Source organism: Callionymus lyra, chromosome 3 (assembly GCF_982586985.1).
Source record: "Callionymus lyra chromosome 3, fCalLyr1.hap1.1, whole genome shotgun sequence".
Taxonomy (NCBI): Eukaryota; Metazoa; Chordata; class Actinopteri; order Syngnathiformes; family Callionymidae; genus Callionymus; species Callionymus lyra.
The window spans coordinates 5241464-5261440 of record NC_141820.1 but is presented as its reverse complement, the minus strand read 5'-3'; the positions used below and the strand labels follow the sequence as shown (position 1 = coordinate 5261440).

Genomic DNA, 19977 nt, shown 5'->3' with positions numbered 1-19977 from the left:
AATGCATGCATGGGTTTTACGATGGAAAATAAAATGGTCCTGTTGGTAAATGAAGTCATACTTCACAAACTCAACGCCATGTACTCGAAAATGAAATAAAAAGTTCAGAAAAGCAGTCGTTGTCTTTTTGTTTGTTTGTTTGAAATTAAACTATTTTAAAAAACGTTTTTAATTCAATATGTAAGCTTTTTCAGGTGCGGAAGTAGTTGTAGTATTTGTAGTAGTTGTGGAGTAGTAGTTAAAATAGAAGAAGTGGAATTAGTAGTAAATGTACAAAGTACTAGAGTACTAAAAGTAGAAGTATTAGTAGTGGAAGTAGTAGTTATAGTAGAAGTGAAATTAGTAGTAAAAGTAGAAGTAGTAGTAAACTGAAAGTAGTACTAGAAGTAGTAGTAGTAGTAGTGGAATTAGCAGTTAAAGTAGAACAAGTGGAATTAGTAGTAAAAAATTGAATTTTAAGTAGTAGACAATTAAAAGTAGAATTAGTAGTATTAGTAGTAGAAGTAGTTGTGGAGTAGTAGTTAAAAGAGAAGAGGTGGAATTAGTAATAAACGTAAAGTAGTAGAAAAATAAAAGTAGTAGTAGTATAAGTACTAAAAGTAGAAGTAGTAGTGGAATTAGTAGTTAATGTATAAGAAGTCGAATTAGTAGTGAAAGTAGAAGTAGAAAACTGAAAGTAGTAGTAGAAGTAGTAGTAGTAGTAGTTGAATGAGTAGTTATAGTAGAAGGAGTGGAATTAATAGTAAAAATTATTAATTAATTTTAAGTAGTAGAAAATTAAAAGTAGAATTAGTAGTAGTAGAAGTAGTAGTGTAGGTAGTAGTAAAAGTATAAGTAGTAGGTCAAAGTGGAAGGAGTTGAAACATGAGTTGAAGATTTTTCCAATTGAAATGAATGGGGTAGAAAAAGAGGAATAAAAGAAAGAGTGGAAGAGATAAAAGAAAGAGTAGCCAGCATTTCGGAAAGGAGCTGAATTGATACAACGTTTGAACGATTCAAATGGGATAACATTTGTGGAAGAAAAAAGTTTAGTTGAGAAGAAAAAAGGATCTCAGTCTCAATGCTTCCCAGCATTCACACAATTATGTTTAACACAATTAAACTCACTTGTTATTCAATCATTTTATTTATGACAAACATCCACAGAAGTGTTCGGAGACACACGTCAGTTATTTAAAGTATCTGTTGTAATACTTTCTACTCTCTTCTTAAAGTATTTCTCCTGAAAGTAAATACCGAGTGAACTCAATGTATTTGTATTAAATGATTGTTTTCTGCTCATTTTTAGAGCTAAGTTAAAAAGCTCATTTTTCATTTTTTGTCTAATCCTTAATATGCCTTTGGTTGAAAACATTATACATAAATTTACAATTTACAATATACAACTTACAATTTTCAATTTACATAATTAACTCTTTTTTTTACCATTTACAAGGAAGTTCCACTCGGTTTGAAACCCATGGTTGAAAGAAACACGTATTGTTACGCTTGATACTCAATTAGTTGTGTTTTTTACTAATTCATTAGCGGTTATGTGAGTAACTTCTGCAAATTGGACGCCTTTACTTTTTGAAAACTTGGTGCAGATGCAACTTAATAACTTATAAGTCAAACGATATTATAATCCTTTTTATTTTATGTCTTTATATTCGCAAAATGTTTATTGTGCTATGTATTATTATCATTATTATTATTTGTTTTATGTATTATTATGAGTGCTAATGTTTTAGTTCCTAGTGAATTGAAAAAATAATAATCATTAACTCCTTATAGTTACTTGTTTTTAAAAGTGTCTCCTCTGAATAAAACATTAATAAAAGCTCTAAAACAAATAAAACAACAACTCTTGGATTATTTATTTTTCTTATATTATTAAAAAGAAATCCTGTTTAATTTTAAGCGCAGCTTCTCATGCAAGATTCACGCGCAGCTCTATTTATAGCGGGAACGTTCGCCGCCATCTTGGCTGTGAGGTCGCTGCGGAATGATGCGTTCAGGGACCGCGTCTGACTTAATTAGGACATCCCGGGGAGGGAGTGACTCGGCCCGGCGACCATTGAGCTACTGGACGCTCGAGGGAGATTGACAGCGGAAAACGCCACAACTTCACGGTGGATTCCTGAATAAAGGTAAGAAAATCATTCTTTTTGTCGAAGTTTTAAACTCAAGTCGAGAGACTTCAGGGGTGTTTGTGACCGAGGGGACAAAATGTCCGCCACCTGCGCGTCACTTTCAAAACATGGTAAAAATGACGTTTTAATTTTACGTCGAAAAGGTTTTTGAATCGTCGTCAAAAACTACGTTTAAAATATTAATGAACTTTAGATGTGAATTTGAAGTTCATTAATTTGATATTTCAAAGACACATGAGAGCTCCAGCTGTTCACACATGTTGTAATAAAGTCAGTTATTGTCGTGTAAATGTAAATATTCTGGTCCATCATCGTCACAATTTAAAGATCCGCAGATGAACATGTCGAGGGGCGGTTATGATACAACTCTCCACCCACTTCTAGTACCTCTAACTCTACACGTCTTGGGTAGTATGTTATTTTCTCTTGTCCCGGATCATTACAGTGTAAAACAACAATAACTACTTTAATATTAGATAGTAGATTAACTGATGTAAAGTGTGTATTGTTTTTGCAAAGAAATGTGACTATAAAACTGTAAAATACCATCTTTTTATTCACACAGGACACAGAAAAATTACATTTTCTTTAAGGGGCCACATTTTACACAGCAAGCAAAAATATAAGAGCAACAAGTATAATATAGAGTAATAAAATCAAGCTAAGTGTGCGACAATTTGTGTTTTATTTTATGAAACGTTTATTTAATATTAGAGCAAAAGTAGCATGATGTTCTATTCTATGTTAGTCTTTGTATCCTTTGTCTTTATTATTTTTCTTTGATTTATGTTCTTTATCTTTAGACTTAGATTGTGTCATCTTGTTCTTTCTCTTTATTTCTCTTTGTTCTTGTTCTTATTTTTATGAATAATCGTCTGTATTGCTGTGTCTAATTGGAAAAAAAAAACAATTTTAAAGTTCTACCTAACCTAACCTATTATAGACCAACTGATTTATTTCATAGTTTGTGACTATAAACGTATAAAAGATAGAGAGAAAGATCTTGTTCTTCACATAGAACGGATAGAAAGGAGCGACAAGATCAAGTATAAAAAGTGTGTTTTTATACAACTTTTACTTTACTATGAGATAAAAGCATTATTTCCCCACATTTTTTCTAAGATTCACATAAATCTTCTCAGAACTTCTATTATCATATTTCGAGTTATGAAAAATACAAATAGATAAAAAATGAAATGGTTAGTTTTCGACATGATCTGTGACATCACGAGGGCCACATTAATACAGTCTAAGGTCTTTTTAAATTGATCTTCAAATATTGTACATCATCATTGTTTAATATCTCGGTTTGTAAAAGTTTTATCTGTGAATAAGATGTAAGATATTCTCTATGTTTTTTAATCTGGTAAACTTGAAGATTACATGTTGGCTTGTACACGGATCTCATCCCAGTTTAAATCTTCCCTGTTTACATCCAGACCCTTTGAAAAACAAACAGCAAAGTTTCCCAACTATGTAAAGAAACATCAACTTAAATAGTGCATCGTAGGGCTGCACGATATATCTAAAAATATCGATATAGGCACATGCGATATGCATATCGAAAATGTGCGATAATTAATATTTTTATTTTATAAATCAAGCATTTCTTTAACCAATCAGTGTCACGTTCTGTAAAGTTGTCAATTTGTACTTCTATGTCTTGTTGTTGTTTACGTCTCCGTCCGTCTGTGAACTGTGCAGCTTGTTAGGCTCGGTTGCTATGGCGACGGAAGTAATACTAACTTGTGATCTAGTCAAACACTAGTGATCCAGTGAAGTAATACTATCATGTGATCTAGTCAAACACTAGTGATCCAGTGAAGTAATACTAACTTATGATCTAGTCAAACACTAGTGATCCAGTGAAGTAATACTAACTTATGATCTAGTCAAACACTAGTGATCCAGTGAAGTAATACTAACTTATGATCTAGTCAAACACTAGTGATCCAGTGAAGTAATACTAACTTATGATCTAGTCAAACACTAGTGATCCAGTGAAGTAATACTATCATGTGATCTAGTCAAACACTAGTGATCCAGTGAAGTAATACTAACTTATGATCTAGTCAAACACTAGTGATCCAGTCACTCGTCTCTTTCAACCTCCTTTGTTAAAGCAACATATTGTAAGAATTTTTCATCTCGTCTCAGTTGTTTTCTTAGAAGATCATGAACTTCCAAACAAACCTGTGCGTCTTCGCCGTATGCTAACGAGCTAAGTTGTTAGCGTCATTTATAAAGTGTTATGTGTGCGTCTTCACCGTATGCTAACGAGCTAAGTTGTTAGCGTCATTTATAAAGTGTTATGTGTGCGTCTTCACCGTATGCTAACGAGCTAAGTTGTTAGCGTCATTTATAAAGTGTTATGTGTCCGTCTTCACCGTATGCTAACAAACTAAGTTGTTAGCGTCATTTATAAAGTGTTATGTGTGCGTCTTCACCGTATGCTAACAAACTAAGTTGTTAGCGTCATATATAAAGTGTTATGTGTGCGTCTTCACCGTATGCTAACGAGCTAAGTTGTTAGCGTCATTTATAAAGTGTTATGTGTGCGTCTTCACCGTATGCTAACAAACTAAGTTGTTAGCGTCATTTATAAAGTGTTATGTGTGCGTCTTCACCGTATGCTAACAAACTAAGTTGTTAGCATCATTTATAAAGTGTTATGTGTGCGTATGCTAACGAGCTAAGTTGTTAGCGTCATTTATAAAGTGTTATGTGTGCGTGTACAAGGATTTATTATTGATTTGGTGATATCATGACGCACCGGCAGCTCCTCTCTGATGTCGCTCAGTTTGGCGGGAAACCGATGCAAGTCCCGCGAGACTGAGCGTTATAAGAGATATTTTTATACCATCATGTCGACACCAAAGCGCTGAAATAAATGAAAGGAAAATACTCTTTAATTAAACATTAAAATGAAATTATAACACCCTGATCAATGTCCTCTTGTCTAACTGTGGTGACTATGGTACACGATTCACTGTAAGTCAAAAAAGAGTCCAATGTCTCAAAGTACAAAACCCAAAACGTCCACCGAACCGAACAGGAACGAACCACAAGAACAGGTAATCTGGAAAGAGAAAACATTGTCAAAATCGAGACCTGGTTTTTAACAAAAACAAACTAACTAAAACACTTCAAGCAACAAATAGAAAAAGTCTAAACTGGAAGATCCTAAAGCAGCAACTTTCCAGACGCAGGAGTTCCTTTGACCCCGACACACAGGTCTGGGATCAGGTGGTTGAAGTAGGGATCAGGTCTTGGTTTCAGTCCAGTTCTACTCGTGCGTCATTAGTTCGACGGAACAGAAAAGGAGAGGCAGGAAGTGAAATAAGAAAATAAAACCAAAATAAAAGTGGTATGTAACACCAATCTTACAGAGATGGCCTCGAGCGTAGAAGAAGATAACTTTTCCTTCAAGTAATATTCCGGCCATTTGTAAACATACGTATGTTAAAATAGGTTTGTGAGATTTTATAACGGAAAGATTTTTGTCTCTCTTAGCGAGCAAACAGGTGAGGGGCCCAATGAAGCCCCATCTGTTGGACCCCCACTTTAAGAAGGGTCGGAACATGTGTTCTCAGCTGTTCAACTTTTCAAGTACACTCAGTTTCCCATTTGTCTACAGAATGAGCAGTAATCTGTTTTTAATAGTCCTGACTAGCGCTGCACCATATTGGAAATAAGTGCGATATTCGATATTCGTGTCTTGAATTGTGATATCGATATTAATGTGATCTTTTTTTCTTTCAACTAAAAAATGTAGCCATGAGCACAGTAGTGTAGGTCTGGGGGTTAAGAAGGAAAACGATGATATTTCCCTTTCGTTTATTTCAACGCTTCGGTGTCGACATGATGGTATAAAAATATCTCTTATAACGCTCAGTCTCGCGGGACTTGCATCGGTTTCCCGCCAAACTGAGCGACATCAGAGAGGAGCCGCCGGCGCGTCGTGATCTCACCAAATCAATAATAAATCCTTGTACACGCACACATAACACTTTATAAATGATGCTAACAACTTAGCTCGTTAGCATACGGTGAAGACGCACACATTACACTTTATAAATGACGCTAACAACTTAGTTCGTTAGCATACAGTGAAGACGCACACATTACACTTTATAAATGACGCTAACAACTTAGCTCGTTAGCATACGGTGAAGACGCACACATTACACTTTATAAATGACGCTAACAACTTAGCTCGTTAGCATACGGTGAAGACGCACACATAACACTTTATAAATGACGCTAACAACTTAGCTCGTTAGCATAAGGTGAAGACGCACACATTACACTTTATAAATGACGCTAACAACTTAGCTCGTTAGCATACGGTGAAGACGGACAGGTTTGTTTGGAAGTTCACGATCTTCTAAGAAAACAACTGAGACGAGATGAAAAGTTCTTACAATATGTTGCTTTAACAAAGGAGGTTGAAAGAGACGAGTGACTGGATCACTAGTGTTTGACTAGATCATAAGTTAGTATTACTTCACTGGATCACTAGTGTTTGACTAGATCATAAGTTAGTATTACTTCACTGGATCACTAGTGTTTGACTAGATCACAAGTTAGTATTACTTCACTGGATCACTAGTGTTTGACTAGATCACAAGTTAGTATTACTTCACTGGATCACTAGTGTTTGACTAGATCATAAGTTAGTATTACTTCACTGGATCACTAGTGTTTGACTAGATCACAAGTTAGTATTACTTCACTGGATCACTAGTGTGTGACTAGATCACAAGTTAGTATTACTTCACTGGATCACTAGTGTGTGACTAGATCACAAGTTAGTATTACTTCACTGGATCACTAGTGTTCGACTAGATCACAAGTTAGTATTACTTCACTGGATCACTAGTGTTTGACTAGATCACAAGTTAGTATTACTTCACTGGATCACTAGTGTTTGACTAGATCACAAGTTAGTATTACTTCACTGGATCACTAGTGTTTGACTAGATCATAAGTTAGTATTACTTCACTGGATCACTAGTGTTTGACTAGATCACAAGTTAGTATTACTTCACTGGATCACTAGTGTTTGACTAGATCACAAGTTAGTATTACTTCACTGGATCACTAGTGTTTGACTAGATCACAAGTTAGTATTACTTCACTGGATCACTAGTGTTTGACTAGATCACAAGTTAGTATTAAATACTTCCCTGGATCACTAGTGTTTGACTAGATCACAAGTTAGTATTACTTCACTGGATCACTAGTGTTTGACTAGATCATAAGTTAGTATTACTTCACTGGATCACTAGTGTTTGACTAGATCATAAGTTAGCATTACTTCACTGGATCACTAGTGTTTGACTAGATCACAAGTTAGTATTACTTCACTGGGTCACTAGTGTTTGACTAGATCATAAGTTAGTATTACTTCACTGGATCACTAGTGTTTGACTAGATCACAAGTTAGTATTACTTCACTGGATCACTAGTGTTTGACTAGATCACAAGTTAGTATTACTTCACTGGATCACTAGTGTTTGACTAGATCACAAGTTAGTATTACTTCACTGGATCACTAGTGTTTGACTAGATCACAAGTTAGTATTACTTCACTGGATCACTAGTGTTTGACTAGATCACAAGTTAGTATTACTTCACTGGATCTCTAGTGTTTGACTAGATCACAAGTTAGTATTACTTCACTGGGTCACTAGTGTTTGACTAGATCATAAGTTAGTATTACTTCACTGGATCACTAGTGTTTGACTAGATCACAAGTTAGTATTACTTCACTGGATCACTAGTGTTTGACTAGATCACAAGTTAGTATTACTTCACTGGATCACTAGTGTTTGACTAGATCACAAGTTAGTATTACTTCACTGGATCACTAGTGTTTGACTAGATCGCAAGTTAGTATTACTTCCGTCGCCATAGCAACCGAGCCTAACAAGCTGCACAGTTCACAGACGGACGGAGACGTAAACAACAACGAGACATAGAAGTACAAATTGACAACTTTACAGAACGTGACACTGATTGGTTGAAAATTGTTTGATTATAGTTGAAAATTGTTTGATTATAGTTGAAAATTGTTTGATTACAGTTGAAAATTGTTTGATTAAAGTTGAAAATTGTTTGATTACAGTTGAAAATTGTTTGATTATAGTTGAGAATTGTTTGATTACAGATGAAAATTGTTTGATTACAGTTGAAAATTGTTTGATTATAGTTGAAAATTGTTTGGTTACAGTTGAAAATTGTTTGATTACAGTTGAAAATTGTTTGATTAAAGTTGAAAATTGTTTGATTACAGTTGAAAATTGTTTGGTTACAGTTGAAAATTGTTTGATTAAAGTTGAAAATTGTTTGATTATAGTTGAAAATTGTTTGATTACAGTTGAGAATTGTTTGATTACAGTTGAAAATTGTTTGTTTATAGTTGAAAATTGTTTGATTACAGTTGAGAATTGTTTGATTATAGTTGAAAATTGTTTGATTATAGTTGAAAATTGTTTGATTACAGTTGAAAATTGTTTGATTATAGTTGAAAATTGTTTGATTAAAGTTGAAAATTGTTTGATTATAGTTGAAAATTGTTTGATTAAAGTTGAAAAGTGTTTGATTATAGTTGAAAATTGTTTGTTTATAGTTGAAAATTGTTTGATTATAGTTGAAAATTGTTTGATTATAGTTGAAAATTGTTTGATTACAGTTGAAAATTGTTTGATTATAGTTGAAAATTGTTTGATTAAAGTTGAAAATTGTTTGATTACAGTTGAAAATTGTTTGTTTATAGTTGAAAATTGTTTGATTATAGTTGAAAATGGTTTGATTACAGTTGAAAATTGTTTGATTATAGTTGAAAATTGTTTGATTACAGTTGAAAATTGTTTGATTATAGTTGAAAATTGTTTGATTAAAGTTGAAAATTGTTTGATTACAGTTGAAAATTGTTTGTTTATAGTTGAAAATTGTTTGATTATAGTTGAAAATGGTTTGATTACAGTTGAAAATTGTTTGATTATAGTTGAAAATTGTTTGATTATAGTTGAAAATTGTTTGATTAAAGTTGAAAATTGTTTGATTAAAGTTGAAAATTGTTTGATTACAGTTGAAAATTGTTTGATTCTAGTTGAAAATTGAATGATTATAGTTGAAAATTGTTTGATTAAAGTTGAAAATTGTTTGATTATAGTTGAAAATTGTTTGATTATAGTTGAAATTGTTTGATTATAGTTGAAAATTGTTTGATTAAAGTTGAAAATTGTTTGATTATAGTTGAAAATTGTTTGATTAAAGTTGAAAATTGTTTGATTATAGTTGAAAATTGTTTGATTATAGTTTAAAATTGTTTGATTATAGTTGAAAATTGTTTGATTAAAGTTGAAAATTGTTTATTAAAGTTGAAAATTGTTTGATTAAAGTTGAAAATTGTTTGATTATAGTTGAAAATTGTTTGATTATAGTTGAAAATTGTTTGATTAAAGTTGAAAATTGTTTGATTACAGTTGAAAATTGTTTGATTCTAGTTGAAAATTGTATGATTATAGTTGAAAATTGTTTGATTATATTTGAAAATTGTTTGATTATAGTTGAAAATTGTTTGATTATAGTTGAAATTGTTTGATTATAGTTGAAAATTGTTTGATTAAAGTTGAAAATTGTTTGATTATAGTTGAAAATTGTTTGATTAAAGTTGAAAATTGTTTGATTATAGTTGAAAATTGTTTGATTATAGTTGAAAATTGTTTGATTAAAGTTGAAAATTGTTTATTAAAGTTGAAAATTGTTTGATTAAAGTTGAAAATTGTTTGATTACAGTTGAAAATTGTTTGATTATAGTTGAAAATTGTTTGATTATAGTTGAGAATTGTTTGATTATAGTTGAAAATTGTTTGATTATAGTTGAAAATTGTTTGATTATAGTTGAAAATTGTTTTATTATAGTTGAAAATTGTTTGATTATAGTTGAAAATTGTTTGATTATAGTTGAAAATTGTTTGATTATAGTTGAAAATTGTTTGATTATAGTTGATAATTGTTTGATTATAGTTGATAATTGTTTGATTATAGTTGAGAATTGTTTGATTATAGTTGAAAATTGTTTGATTATAGTTGATAATTGTTTGATTATAGTTGATAATTGTTTGATTATAGTTGAAAATTGTTTGATTATAGTTGATAATTGTTTGATTATAGTTGAAAATTGTTTGATTATAGTTGAAAATTGTTTGATTATAGTTGATAATTGTTTGATTATAGTTGATAATTGTTTGATTATAGTTGAAAATTGTTTGATTATAGTTGAAAATTGTTTGATTACATTTACAGTCAAAAATTGTTGGATTATAATCTGTAACGTCCCTCTTGGATTGAAGCTCCACATGAGACTTTGAGAGGCTTTATTGGATCGATAACCAAACCAGTTTAGGATCCGTGCCTCCCTTCAGTTCCACTCTAATGAACACCATCCATGTCTCCAGACGACACCATGGAAGGTCTGATGGAGCGACTGGAGCGAGCGGTGGATCGTCTGGATCACATCTTCATCTCCTCATCAGGGATGTCTAACGGAGACTGTGTCAATGGAATCACTGGAGGTGAGTGTGAAGGAACTACAAGATGGTGTTGAAGTTCTGCTCTTAACACCGTTGAGACTTGTGTTTTCAGGCCTGACTCGGAGTGTGGAGGCCTTCGACGTTCTCCTCTCTGGACCAGTTTCTCAATATCTCAAGTACAGTCAGGAAATTGGAAGAGAGGTGGAAAAACATGTAAGTGCAAGAACACTGATAACACACTCTTGTCTATGACCTCAGTGATGTTTAGGTCGTATCGTTCGCTATGTTTGTTCTTTAAAGTGAAACCACCTGGAAAACCTAACCAGTGTGTCTTCAAAGATACTCCAAGAATACTCCGGAGAAATATGTACAATTTCAAAGATATGGAATTAAAATAAAAGAGACGATATACATTCACAGATTGATCAAAGTGGATATAAAAGAAGCTGAAGATCCAAATGAGTGAAAATAACATAAGGAACATAATACAAGAATATATATGTTCACATGATAAACATTATTATTCACATGAAACTCGTACATAAATAAACGAAAACACAATTAATAATAAAGTAAATATTTTATTATGTTATTTATAAAAAGTATGAATAAGAGGCGAGAATGATAACTTTCTTTCTCTGCTTCTTTTCATCTTTAATATTTTGTTTGATCAACAAACAATTATCTGATTATAGTTAAAAATTGTTTGATTTTAGCTGAAAATTGTTCAAACCTTTTTATTTGGAAAAAGGTTTGTACATTATATATAAAAAGCAGAAATTGTGATTGTTTGAAAGTGTTGGATTGTATAAAAACGTACAAATATACTAAAAACTGTAAAGAACAAGATGAGAGATTGTTACAAATTGTAATGAATAGTTTGCTGAGCTCCTCTGAGGAATAACTCTGAGTATCATCTTAACATTTTCTGCACATATACACAAGTGTCACAACAGCATTAGAAGAGTTTCTTCCTCCATCAGTGAGAGTGTTTACTGTACAACTGTGAGCTCCTTCTATGGTCAGAGTCCAGAGCCTCAGAACAGACATGGATGGTTTGATCCGTCCTCTCTGTTTATGTGAATGTTTTATATAAACACCTTCATGTCGAGTGTTTCCCATGTTCGGAGGATGTTTTGAGCAAAGAAACATAAAACATGTTCTTTAATTTCAACTTGTTTGATCGCTAACAGGCGGAGATGGTGAAGAAAGCGCTGCAGACTCAAAGGACTTTCCTTCAAATGTCTGCGACGCACCAGGAACCTGCAAAGGTACGATCCTGTGATGTCTTGATAGCATCTGTGAGTAACCGTGGAACTTATGAAGATCATTTGAAATACTTCTTCTGGGCTTCCACGTGGATCCAGGAACCTCTTCGACTGGTGCACCTGATCGGTGTTGCTCTTTTCACAACTAACTAACAAGTTGTGCTGCACCGTATTGCAAATAAGTGCGATATTCGTGTCTTGAATTACGATATTGATATTAATGTGATATTTTTTTCTTTCACCTAAAAATTCAGCATACGCAGGAGCGAGTACTGTAGTGTAGGTCCGGGGGTTAAGAAGGAAAACGATGATATTACTCTTTCGTATATTTCCACGCTTCGGTGTCGACATGATGGTATAAAAATATCTCTTATAACGCTCAGTCTCGCGGGACTTGCATCGGTTTCCCGCAAAACTGAGCGACATCAGAGAGGAGCCGCCGGCGCGTCGTGATATCACCAAATCAATAATAAATCCTTGTACACGCACACATAACACTTTATAAATGACGCTAACAACTTAGCTCGTTAGCATACGGTGAAGACGCACACATAACACTTTATAAATGACGCTAACAACTTAGCTCGTTAGCATACGGTGAAGACGCACACATTACACTTTATAAATGACGCTAACAACTTAGCTCGTTAGCATATGGTGAAGACGGACACATAACACTTTATAAATGACGCTAACAACTTAGCTCGTTAGCATACGGTGAAGACGGACACATAACACTTTATAAATGACGCTAACAACTTAGCTCGTTAGCATACGGTGAAGACGGACACAACACTTTATAAATGACGCTAACAACTTAGCTCGTTAGCATACGGTGAAGACGGACACAACACTTTATAAATTACGCTAACAACTTAGCTCGTTAGCATACGGTGAAGACGGACAGGTTTGTTTGGAAGTTCACGATCTTCTAAGAAAACAACTGAGACGAGATGAAAAGTTCTTACAATATGTTGCTTTAACAAAGGAGGTTGAAAGAGACGAGTGACTGGATCACTAGTGTTTGACTAGATCACAAGTTAGTATTACTTCACGGATCACTAGTGTTTGACTAGATCACAAGTTAGTATTACTTCACTGGATCACTAGTGTTTGACTAGATCATAAGTTAGTATTACTTCACTGGATCACTAGTGTTTGACTAGATCATAAGTTAGTATTACTTCACTGGATCACTAGTGTTTGACTAGATCACAAGTTAGTATTACTTCACTGGATCACTAGTGTTTGACTAGATCACAAGTTAGTATTACTTCACTGGATCACTAGTGTTTGACTAGATCACAAGTTAGTATTATTTCACTGGATCACTAGTGTTTGACTAGATCATAAGTTAGTATTACTTCACTGGATCACTAGTGTTTGACTAGATCATAAGTTAGTATTACTTCACTGGATCACTAGTGTTTGACTAGATCACAAGTTAGTATTACTTCACTGGATCACTAGTGTTTGACTAGATCATAAGTTAGTATTACTTCACTGGATCACTAGTGTTTGACTAGATCATAAGTTAGTATTACTTCACTGGATCACTAGTGTTTGACTAGATCACAAGTTAGTATTACTTCACTGGATCACTAGTGTTTGACTAGATCATAAGTTAGTATTACTTCACTGGATCACTAGTGTTTGACTAGATCACAAGTTAGTATTACTTCACTGGATCACTAGTGTTTGACTAGATCACAAGTTAGTATTACTTCACTGGATCACTAGTGTTTGACTAGATCACAAGTTAGTATTACTTCACTGGATCACTAGTGTTTGACTAGATCATAAGTTAGTATTACTTCACTGGATCACTAGTGTTTGACTAGATCATAAGTTAGTATTACTTCACTGGATCACTAGTGTTTGACTAGATCACAAGTTAGTATTACTTCACTGGATCACTAGTGTTTGACTAGATCATAAGTTAGTATTACTTCACTGGATCACTAGTGTTTGACTAGATCACAAGTTAGTATTACTTCACTGGATCACTAGTGTTTGACTAGATCATAAGTTAGTATTACTTCACTGGATCACTAGTGTTTGACTAGATCATAAGTTAGTATTACTTCACTGGATCACTAGTGTTTGACTAGATCACAAGTTAGTATTACTTCACTGGATCACTAGTGTTTGACTAGATCATAAGTTAGTATTACTTCACTGGATCACTAGTGTTTGACTAGATCACAAGTTAGTATTACTTCACTGGATCACTAGTGTTTGACTAGATCATAAGTTAGTATTACTTCACTGGATCACTAGTGTTTGACTAGATCACAAGTTAGTATTACTTTACTGGATCACTAGTGTTTGACTAGATCACAAGTTAGTATTACTTCACTGGATCACTAGTGTTTAACTAGATCACAAGTTAGTATTACTTTACTGGATCACTAGTGTTTGACTAGATCACAAGTTAGTATTACTTCACTGGATCACTAGTGTTTGACTAGATCACAAGTTAGTATTACTTCACTGGATCACTAGTGTTTGACTAGATCACAAGTTAGTATTACTTCACTGGATCACTAGTGTTTGACTAGATCACAAGTTAGTATTATTTCACTGGATCACTAGTGTTTGACTAGATCATAAGTTAGTATTACTTCACTGGATCACTAGTGTTTGACTAGATCATAAGTTAGTATTACTTCCGTCGCCATAGCAACCGAGCCTAACAAGCTGCGCTGCACAGTTCACAGACGGACGTAGACATAACAACAACGAGACATAGAAGTACAAATTGACAACTTTACAGAACGTGACACTGATTGGTCGAAGTGTGTATTTAAGAAATGCTTGATTTATGGAATAAAGAATATAAATTATCGCACATGTTTTCGATATACATATCGCACGTGCCTATATCACGATATTGATATTTTTTTTATATATATATCTTGAAGCCCCTCAAACCTACAAACCAGGAAAACCAATGATCTTGGTGCCCAAATGTTTGATGTTCTTGCACCATTGTTTTAGGGTTACTTGATAACCCTGCTTGCAACTTGAAAACTCAGTGACAGCACTTTCTTCGATAGCAGAGTTGATTTGACGAAAACTTTTGTACTTTGTCAACACAATTATTACATCATGGGGGTTGTTATTCTACGTATCTGTGAGTATTGAGTATTGAGTATTGCGAAACGATACGCATTACTCTGAGGCAACATATGTTGTGATGGATGGATTGATACTGTAAAAACAAGGATATATTTAGTTTTTTAAAGCTTTAATTGCAGACAAACATAGTATAGTAAACACAATGTTGTTACATTACATGCTTCACATTATATTTGTATTTCACAAGAGATGAAAAGAAGCGAAATATGATTATAGTTGAAAATGGTTTGATTATAGTTGAAAATTGTTTGATTATAGTTGAAAATTGTTTGATTATAGTTGAAAATTGTTTGATTATAGTTGATAATTGTTAGATTATAGTTGAAAATCTTTTGATTATAGTTGAAAATTGTTTGATTATAGTTGAAAATTGTTTGATTATAGTTAAAAATGGTTTGATTATAGTTGAAAATTGTTTGATTATAGTTGAAAATGGTTTGATTATAGTTGAAAATTGTTTGATTATAGTTGAAAATTGTTTGATTATAGTTGAAAATTGTTTGATTATAGTTGATAATTGTTAGATTATAGTTGAAAATCTTTTGATTATAGTTGAAAATTGTTTGATTATAGTTGAAAATTGTTTGATTATAGTTGAAAATGGTTTGATTATAGTTGAAAATTGTTTGATTATAGTTGAAAATGGTTTGATTATAGTTGAAAATTGTTTGATTATAGTTGAAAATGGTTTGATTATAGTTGAATATTGTTTGATTATAGTTGAAAATTGTTTGATTATAGTTGAAAATTGTTTGATTATAGTTGATAATTGTTTGATTATAGTTGAAAATTGTTTGATTATAGTTGAAAATTGTTTGATTATAGTTGAATATTGTTTGATTATAGTTGAAAATTGTTTGATTATAGTTGAAAATTGTTTGATTATAGTTGAAAATTGTTAGATTATAGTTGAAAATTGTTTGATTATAGTTGATAATTGTTAGATTATAGTTGAAAATTGTTTGATTATAGTTGAAAATTGTTTGATTATAGTTGATAATTGTTAGATTATAGTTGAAAATCGTTTGATTATAGTTGATAATTGTTAGATTATAGTTGAAAATCGTTTGATTACAGTTGAAAATTGTTTGGTTATAGTTGAAAAGTGTTTGATTATAGTTGAAAAGTGTTTGATTATAGTTGAAAAGTGTTTGATTATAGTTGAAAATTGTTTGATTATAGTTGAAAATTGTTTGATTATAGTTGAAAATTGTTTAATTATAGTTGACAATTGTTTGATTATAGTTGAAAATTGTATGATTTTAGTTGAAAATTGTTTGATTATAGTTGAAAAGTGTTTGATTATAGTTGAAAATTGTTTGATTATAGTTGAAAATTGTTTAATTATAGTTGACAATTGTTTGATTATAGTTGAAAAGTGTTTGATTATAGTTGAAAATTGTATGATTTTAGTTGAAAAGTGTTTGATTATAGTTGAAAATTGTTTGATTATAGTTGAAAACTGTTTGATTAAAGTTGAAAATTGTTTGATTATAGTTGAAAATTGTTTAATTATAGTTGAAAATTGTTTGATTCCAATAGAATATTGTCTGATTAGATAGATGTAAACACAATGTTGTAACATGCTTCACATTATATTTGTATTTCACAAGAGATGAAAAGAAGCGAAATACGAACATTTTCATGTTATTTAAAACACTTGTTACAGTGCTGTTAAATATCTATAGGGTACTGTTAAAAAAATGGCAAGTTTTAAGTGTATTGACATTTTCTTACACTCCTAATAGTTTTCTTATTCAAGTACTTTGGAATAAACACTTGGCGAAGATATGCGTCGTTGTTTGTGCTTTTTTGTTGTTTCTTTGCAGGAGAGTCTCAGTCAACATCTGGGGTTCCTTCTCTCACCTCCGACTATGAAATTACACATTAGTTTTAGTTTAAAAATCATTCACAGCAAATGCTGAGCAGAAAGACACGGATGGCTACACACACACACACACACACACACACACACACACTCCTGGGCTTTATCTAGACCCTGCACTGCTGTCTGACTTTTTAAGGGCATGTTCTATATTTGAGTGTGTTGTCAGTGCGAGGGAGTGAAACAAGGATTTCTCTCAAGCGACCTGTAGTCGATCAGTTGGTTGTGCGTGAGATGTTTGGTGTTTGTGTGTTTGTGTTGAGATTCACACGCGACTCTCCCTCGTCCAGCTCTCATGCTGTGGCTTCCATGAGGACTCGTAGGTGACACTGAGCTCACTCGTTGCCATTAGAAATAGATCGGACCGTCGTGGTCCTGCGGCTGGTCAAGGGTCTAAGGGTCAAGGGTCTAAGGGTCTAAGGGTCTAAGGGTCTAAGGGTCTAGGGCTTCCTTGAAGCTGCATCAGTGCGACTGAAACGATCCAGTTCTGCAACACATTCCACCTTCAGATGGATGCCATGAGAAGAAGGTCTCTGCAGCGATTCATCAATGAACGGGTCTGAGGTCTACAGTGTGCCTGCAAGGTAAACACTGGAAGAAGACTATGCCTTACAAGGAAGAAGGGATACCCCCGTCATACCCCCGTCAAACCCCCGTCAAACCCTGGAATGCTCTCGGATCAGAGGAAGGAAGATTTACTGAGATTTCTCAACGTTTGATAAAATGGCTTCACAGACGAGTTCAAGGAAATGTTTATACACTGTTTCCCCGATACTTAACAACAGAGTATCCTTTTTTAAATTTAGAATTAACATGGAAATGTCAAGTCGTTTGTTCATTTTTGTGTGACAATAAAACATCATTCGGTCATTTCATCCTCCGCAGCTAAATGAAGTATGACTGAGGACGAGAGGATACAGTGACTTCAGCAGCTTTTAAAGCTGATGTTTGGACATATTTTAATTTGAAAAACAAATGAAAGCAGTTACGACTTCGTCAAGAGTCATGTGGTCTGTAAATACTACAACACCAGAGTCAAGTACTGGACAATACTACACATATATACTTGTTACTACACTATCACAACACCAGAGTCAAGTACTGGACAATACTACACATATATACTTGTTACTACACTATCACAACACCATAGTCAAGTACTGGACAATACTACAAATATATACTTGTTACTTCACTATCACAACACCAGAGTCAAGTACTGGACAATACTACACATACATACTTGTTACTACACTATCACAACACCAAAGTCAAGTACTGGACAATACTACACATATATACTTGTTACTACACTATCACAACACCAGAGTCAAGTACTGGACAATACTACACATATATACTTGTTACTACACTATCACAACACCAGAGTCAAGTACTGGACAATACTACACATATATTCTTGTTACTATACTATCACAACACCAGAGTCAAGTACTGGACAATACTACACATATATACTTGTTACTACACTATCACAACACCAGAGTCAAGTACTGGACAATACTACACATATATACTTGTTACTACACTATCACAACACCAGAGTCAAGTACTCAACAATACTACACATATATCCTTGTTGTTACACTATCACAACACCAGAGTCAAGTACTGGACAATACTACACATATATATACTTGTTACTACAGTATCACAACACCAGAGTCAAGTACTGGACAATACTACACATATAAATACTTGTTACTACACTATCACAACACCAGAGTCAAGTACTGGACAATACTACACATATAAATACTTGTTACTACACTATCACAACACCAGAGTCAAGTACTGGACAATACTACACATATATACTTGTTACTACACTTATGTATCACTATATACCACAATATATTGTGAGCCTGTATTGTGATACGTATTGATACTTGCTAGTACTCGCTCCTACAAACAAGTTAATTCTTCCTTCTCTTCAGATGGAACTCCATGACTTGCTCAAACCCATTTCCGACCACATCCAGGACATCCAGAGCTTCAGGGAGAGAAACCGAGGCTGCAGCCTCTTCAACCACCTCTCAGCCGTCAGCGAGAGCATCCCTGCTCTGGGCTGGGTCGCTGTGGTAAGAACAGAAACCATGGACCAGATTCTAAAATATAGTTTGTTTTTTTCATCGACGGTGCGCAATTACGTATTAATTCCAATTAAACTGTGCGTAGAAATCTGTCATAATGTTCTAGTGTGACTTCGGTGACACGACACAGTAGAGCTTATAACATCTGAATAACTTCAAATCATCGAACGTGTTCCAGGAGTATCAACCAGTGTCTGTGGAGCTATAATGTGTTGTTTTATCATGGTTTTAGGGTTACTAGATATGACTCTGTGTGGCTAGAAGAAAAAAACCAGTGAGAGTTTGTTTTTAAGATGATGGTAGATATGAAGAGTGTGAGGACCATCAGTAACAGATAATAACAGAAATATAACAGCAGGTTTCTAACATTCTTTTAACAATTCTATGTCATTTTTAAACTTGTAGGATCAGAAACCAGGACCGTACGTGAAGGAAATGAACGATGCTGCCACCTTCTATACCAACAGAGTTCTGAAGGACTTCAAAGAATCGTAAGTATCACCAACAAGTCAGTCGTTATAAGAAGAAATCGACAAAAATCTCCATCCTTGACTCTGTTTACGCCACACAATGAAGAATCCTTGGGATGCGTTTGTCAAACTAAATTAGTTTGTTTTAATTCATTATGTAATAGAATGACGTGAATAATAAGTGAGGTCTAGGACCATAGTCCGAGTAGTTTGGAATATTCATGATAAGGTTCCAGGGTTGAGTCAGTACTTGGGTGACTTAGGTCAGTCTGTCAAACTGAGCCTGAGAAACCTGGGTGTTGTATTTGATAAAGACATGTCTCTTGTTCAACACTGAAGAAAACTGACCAGAAACTGTTTCAACTGAGAAACATCTCTAAACTTAAATGTTGTCACAACATGATCTGGATCTTATAATGTGTTT

General features: G+C 33.5%; 1 protein-coding gene across 3 annotated transcripts in view; it reads left to right on the top strand.

The window, feature by feature from the left end:
- The first annotated feature begins 1996 nt into the window (after nucleotides 1-1996).
- Nucleotides 1997-19977, top strand: part of cap2 (cyclase associated actin cytoskeleton regulatory protein 2) — a 31164-nt gene continuing 13183 nt past the window's right edge. Inside the window, exons 1-6 of one of the 3 annotated variants that reach the window (XM_087786221.1) lie at nucleotides 1997-2129; nucleotides 10601-10717; nucleotides 10788-10888; nucleotides 11869-11946; nucleotides 18928-19071; nucleotides 19489-19574. In XM_087786221.1, coding sequence (XP_087642347.1) covers nucleotides 10609-10717; nucleotides 10788-10888; nucleotides 11869-11946; nucleotides 18928-19071; nucleotides 19489-19574 — 518 coding nt within the window. In that variant the 5' untranslated portion in view covers nucleotides 1997-2129; nucleotides 10601-10608. Of the gene's footprint in view, nucleotides 2130-2488; nucleotides 2544-10600; nucleotides 10718-10787; nucleotides 10889-11868; nucleotides 11947-18927; nucleotides 19072-19488; nucleotides 19575-19977 lie in introns of those variants that run through there. The other 2 variants (XM_087786222.1, XM_087786223.1) reach the window with 2 other exon arrangements.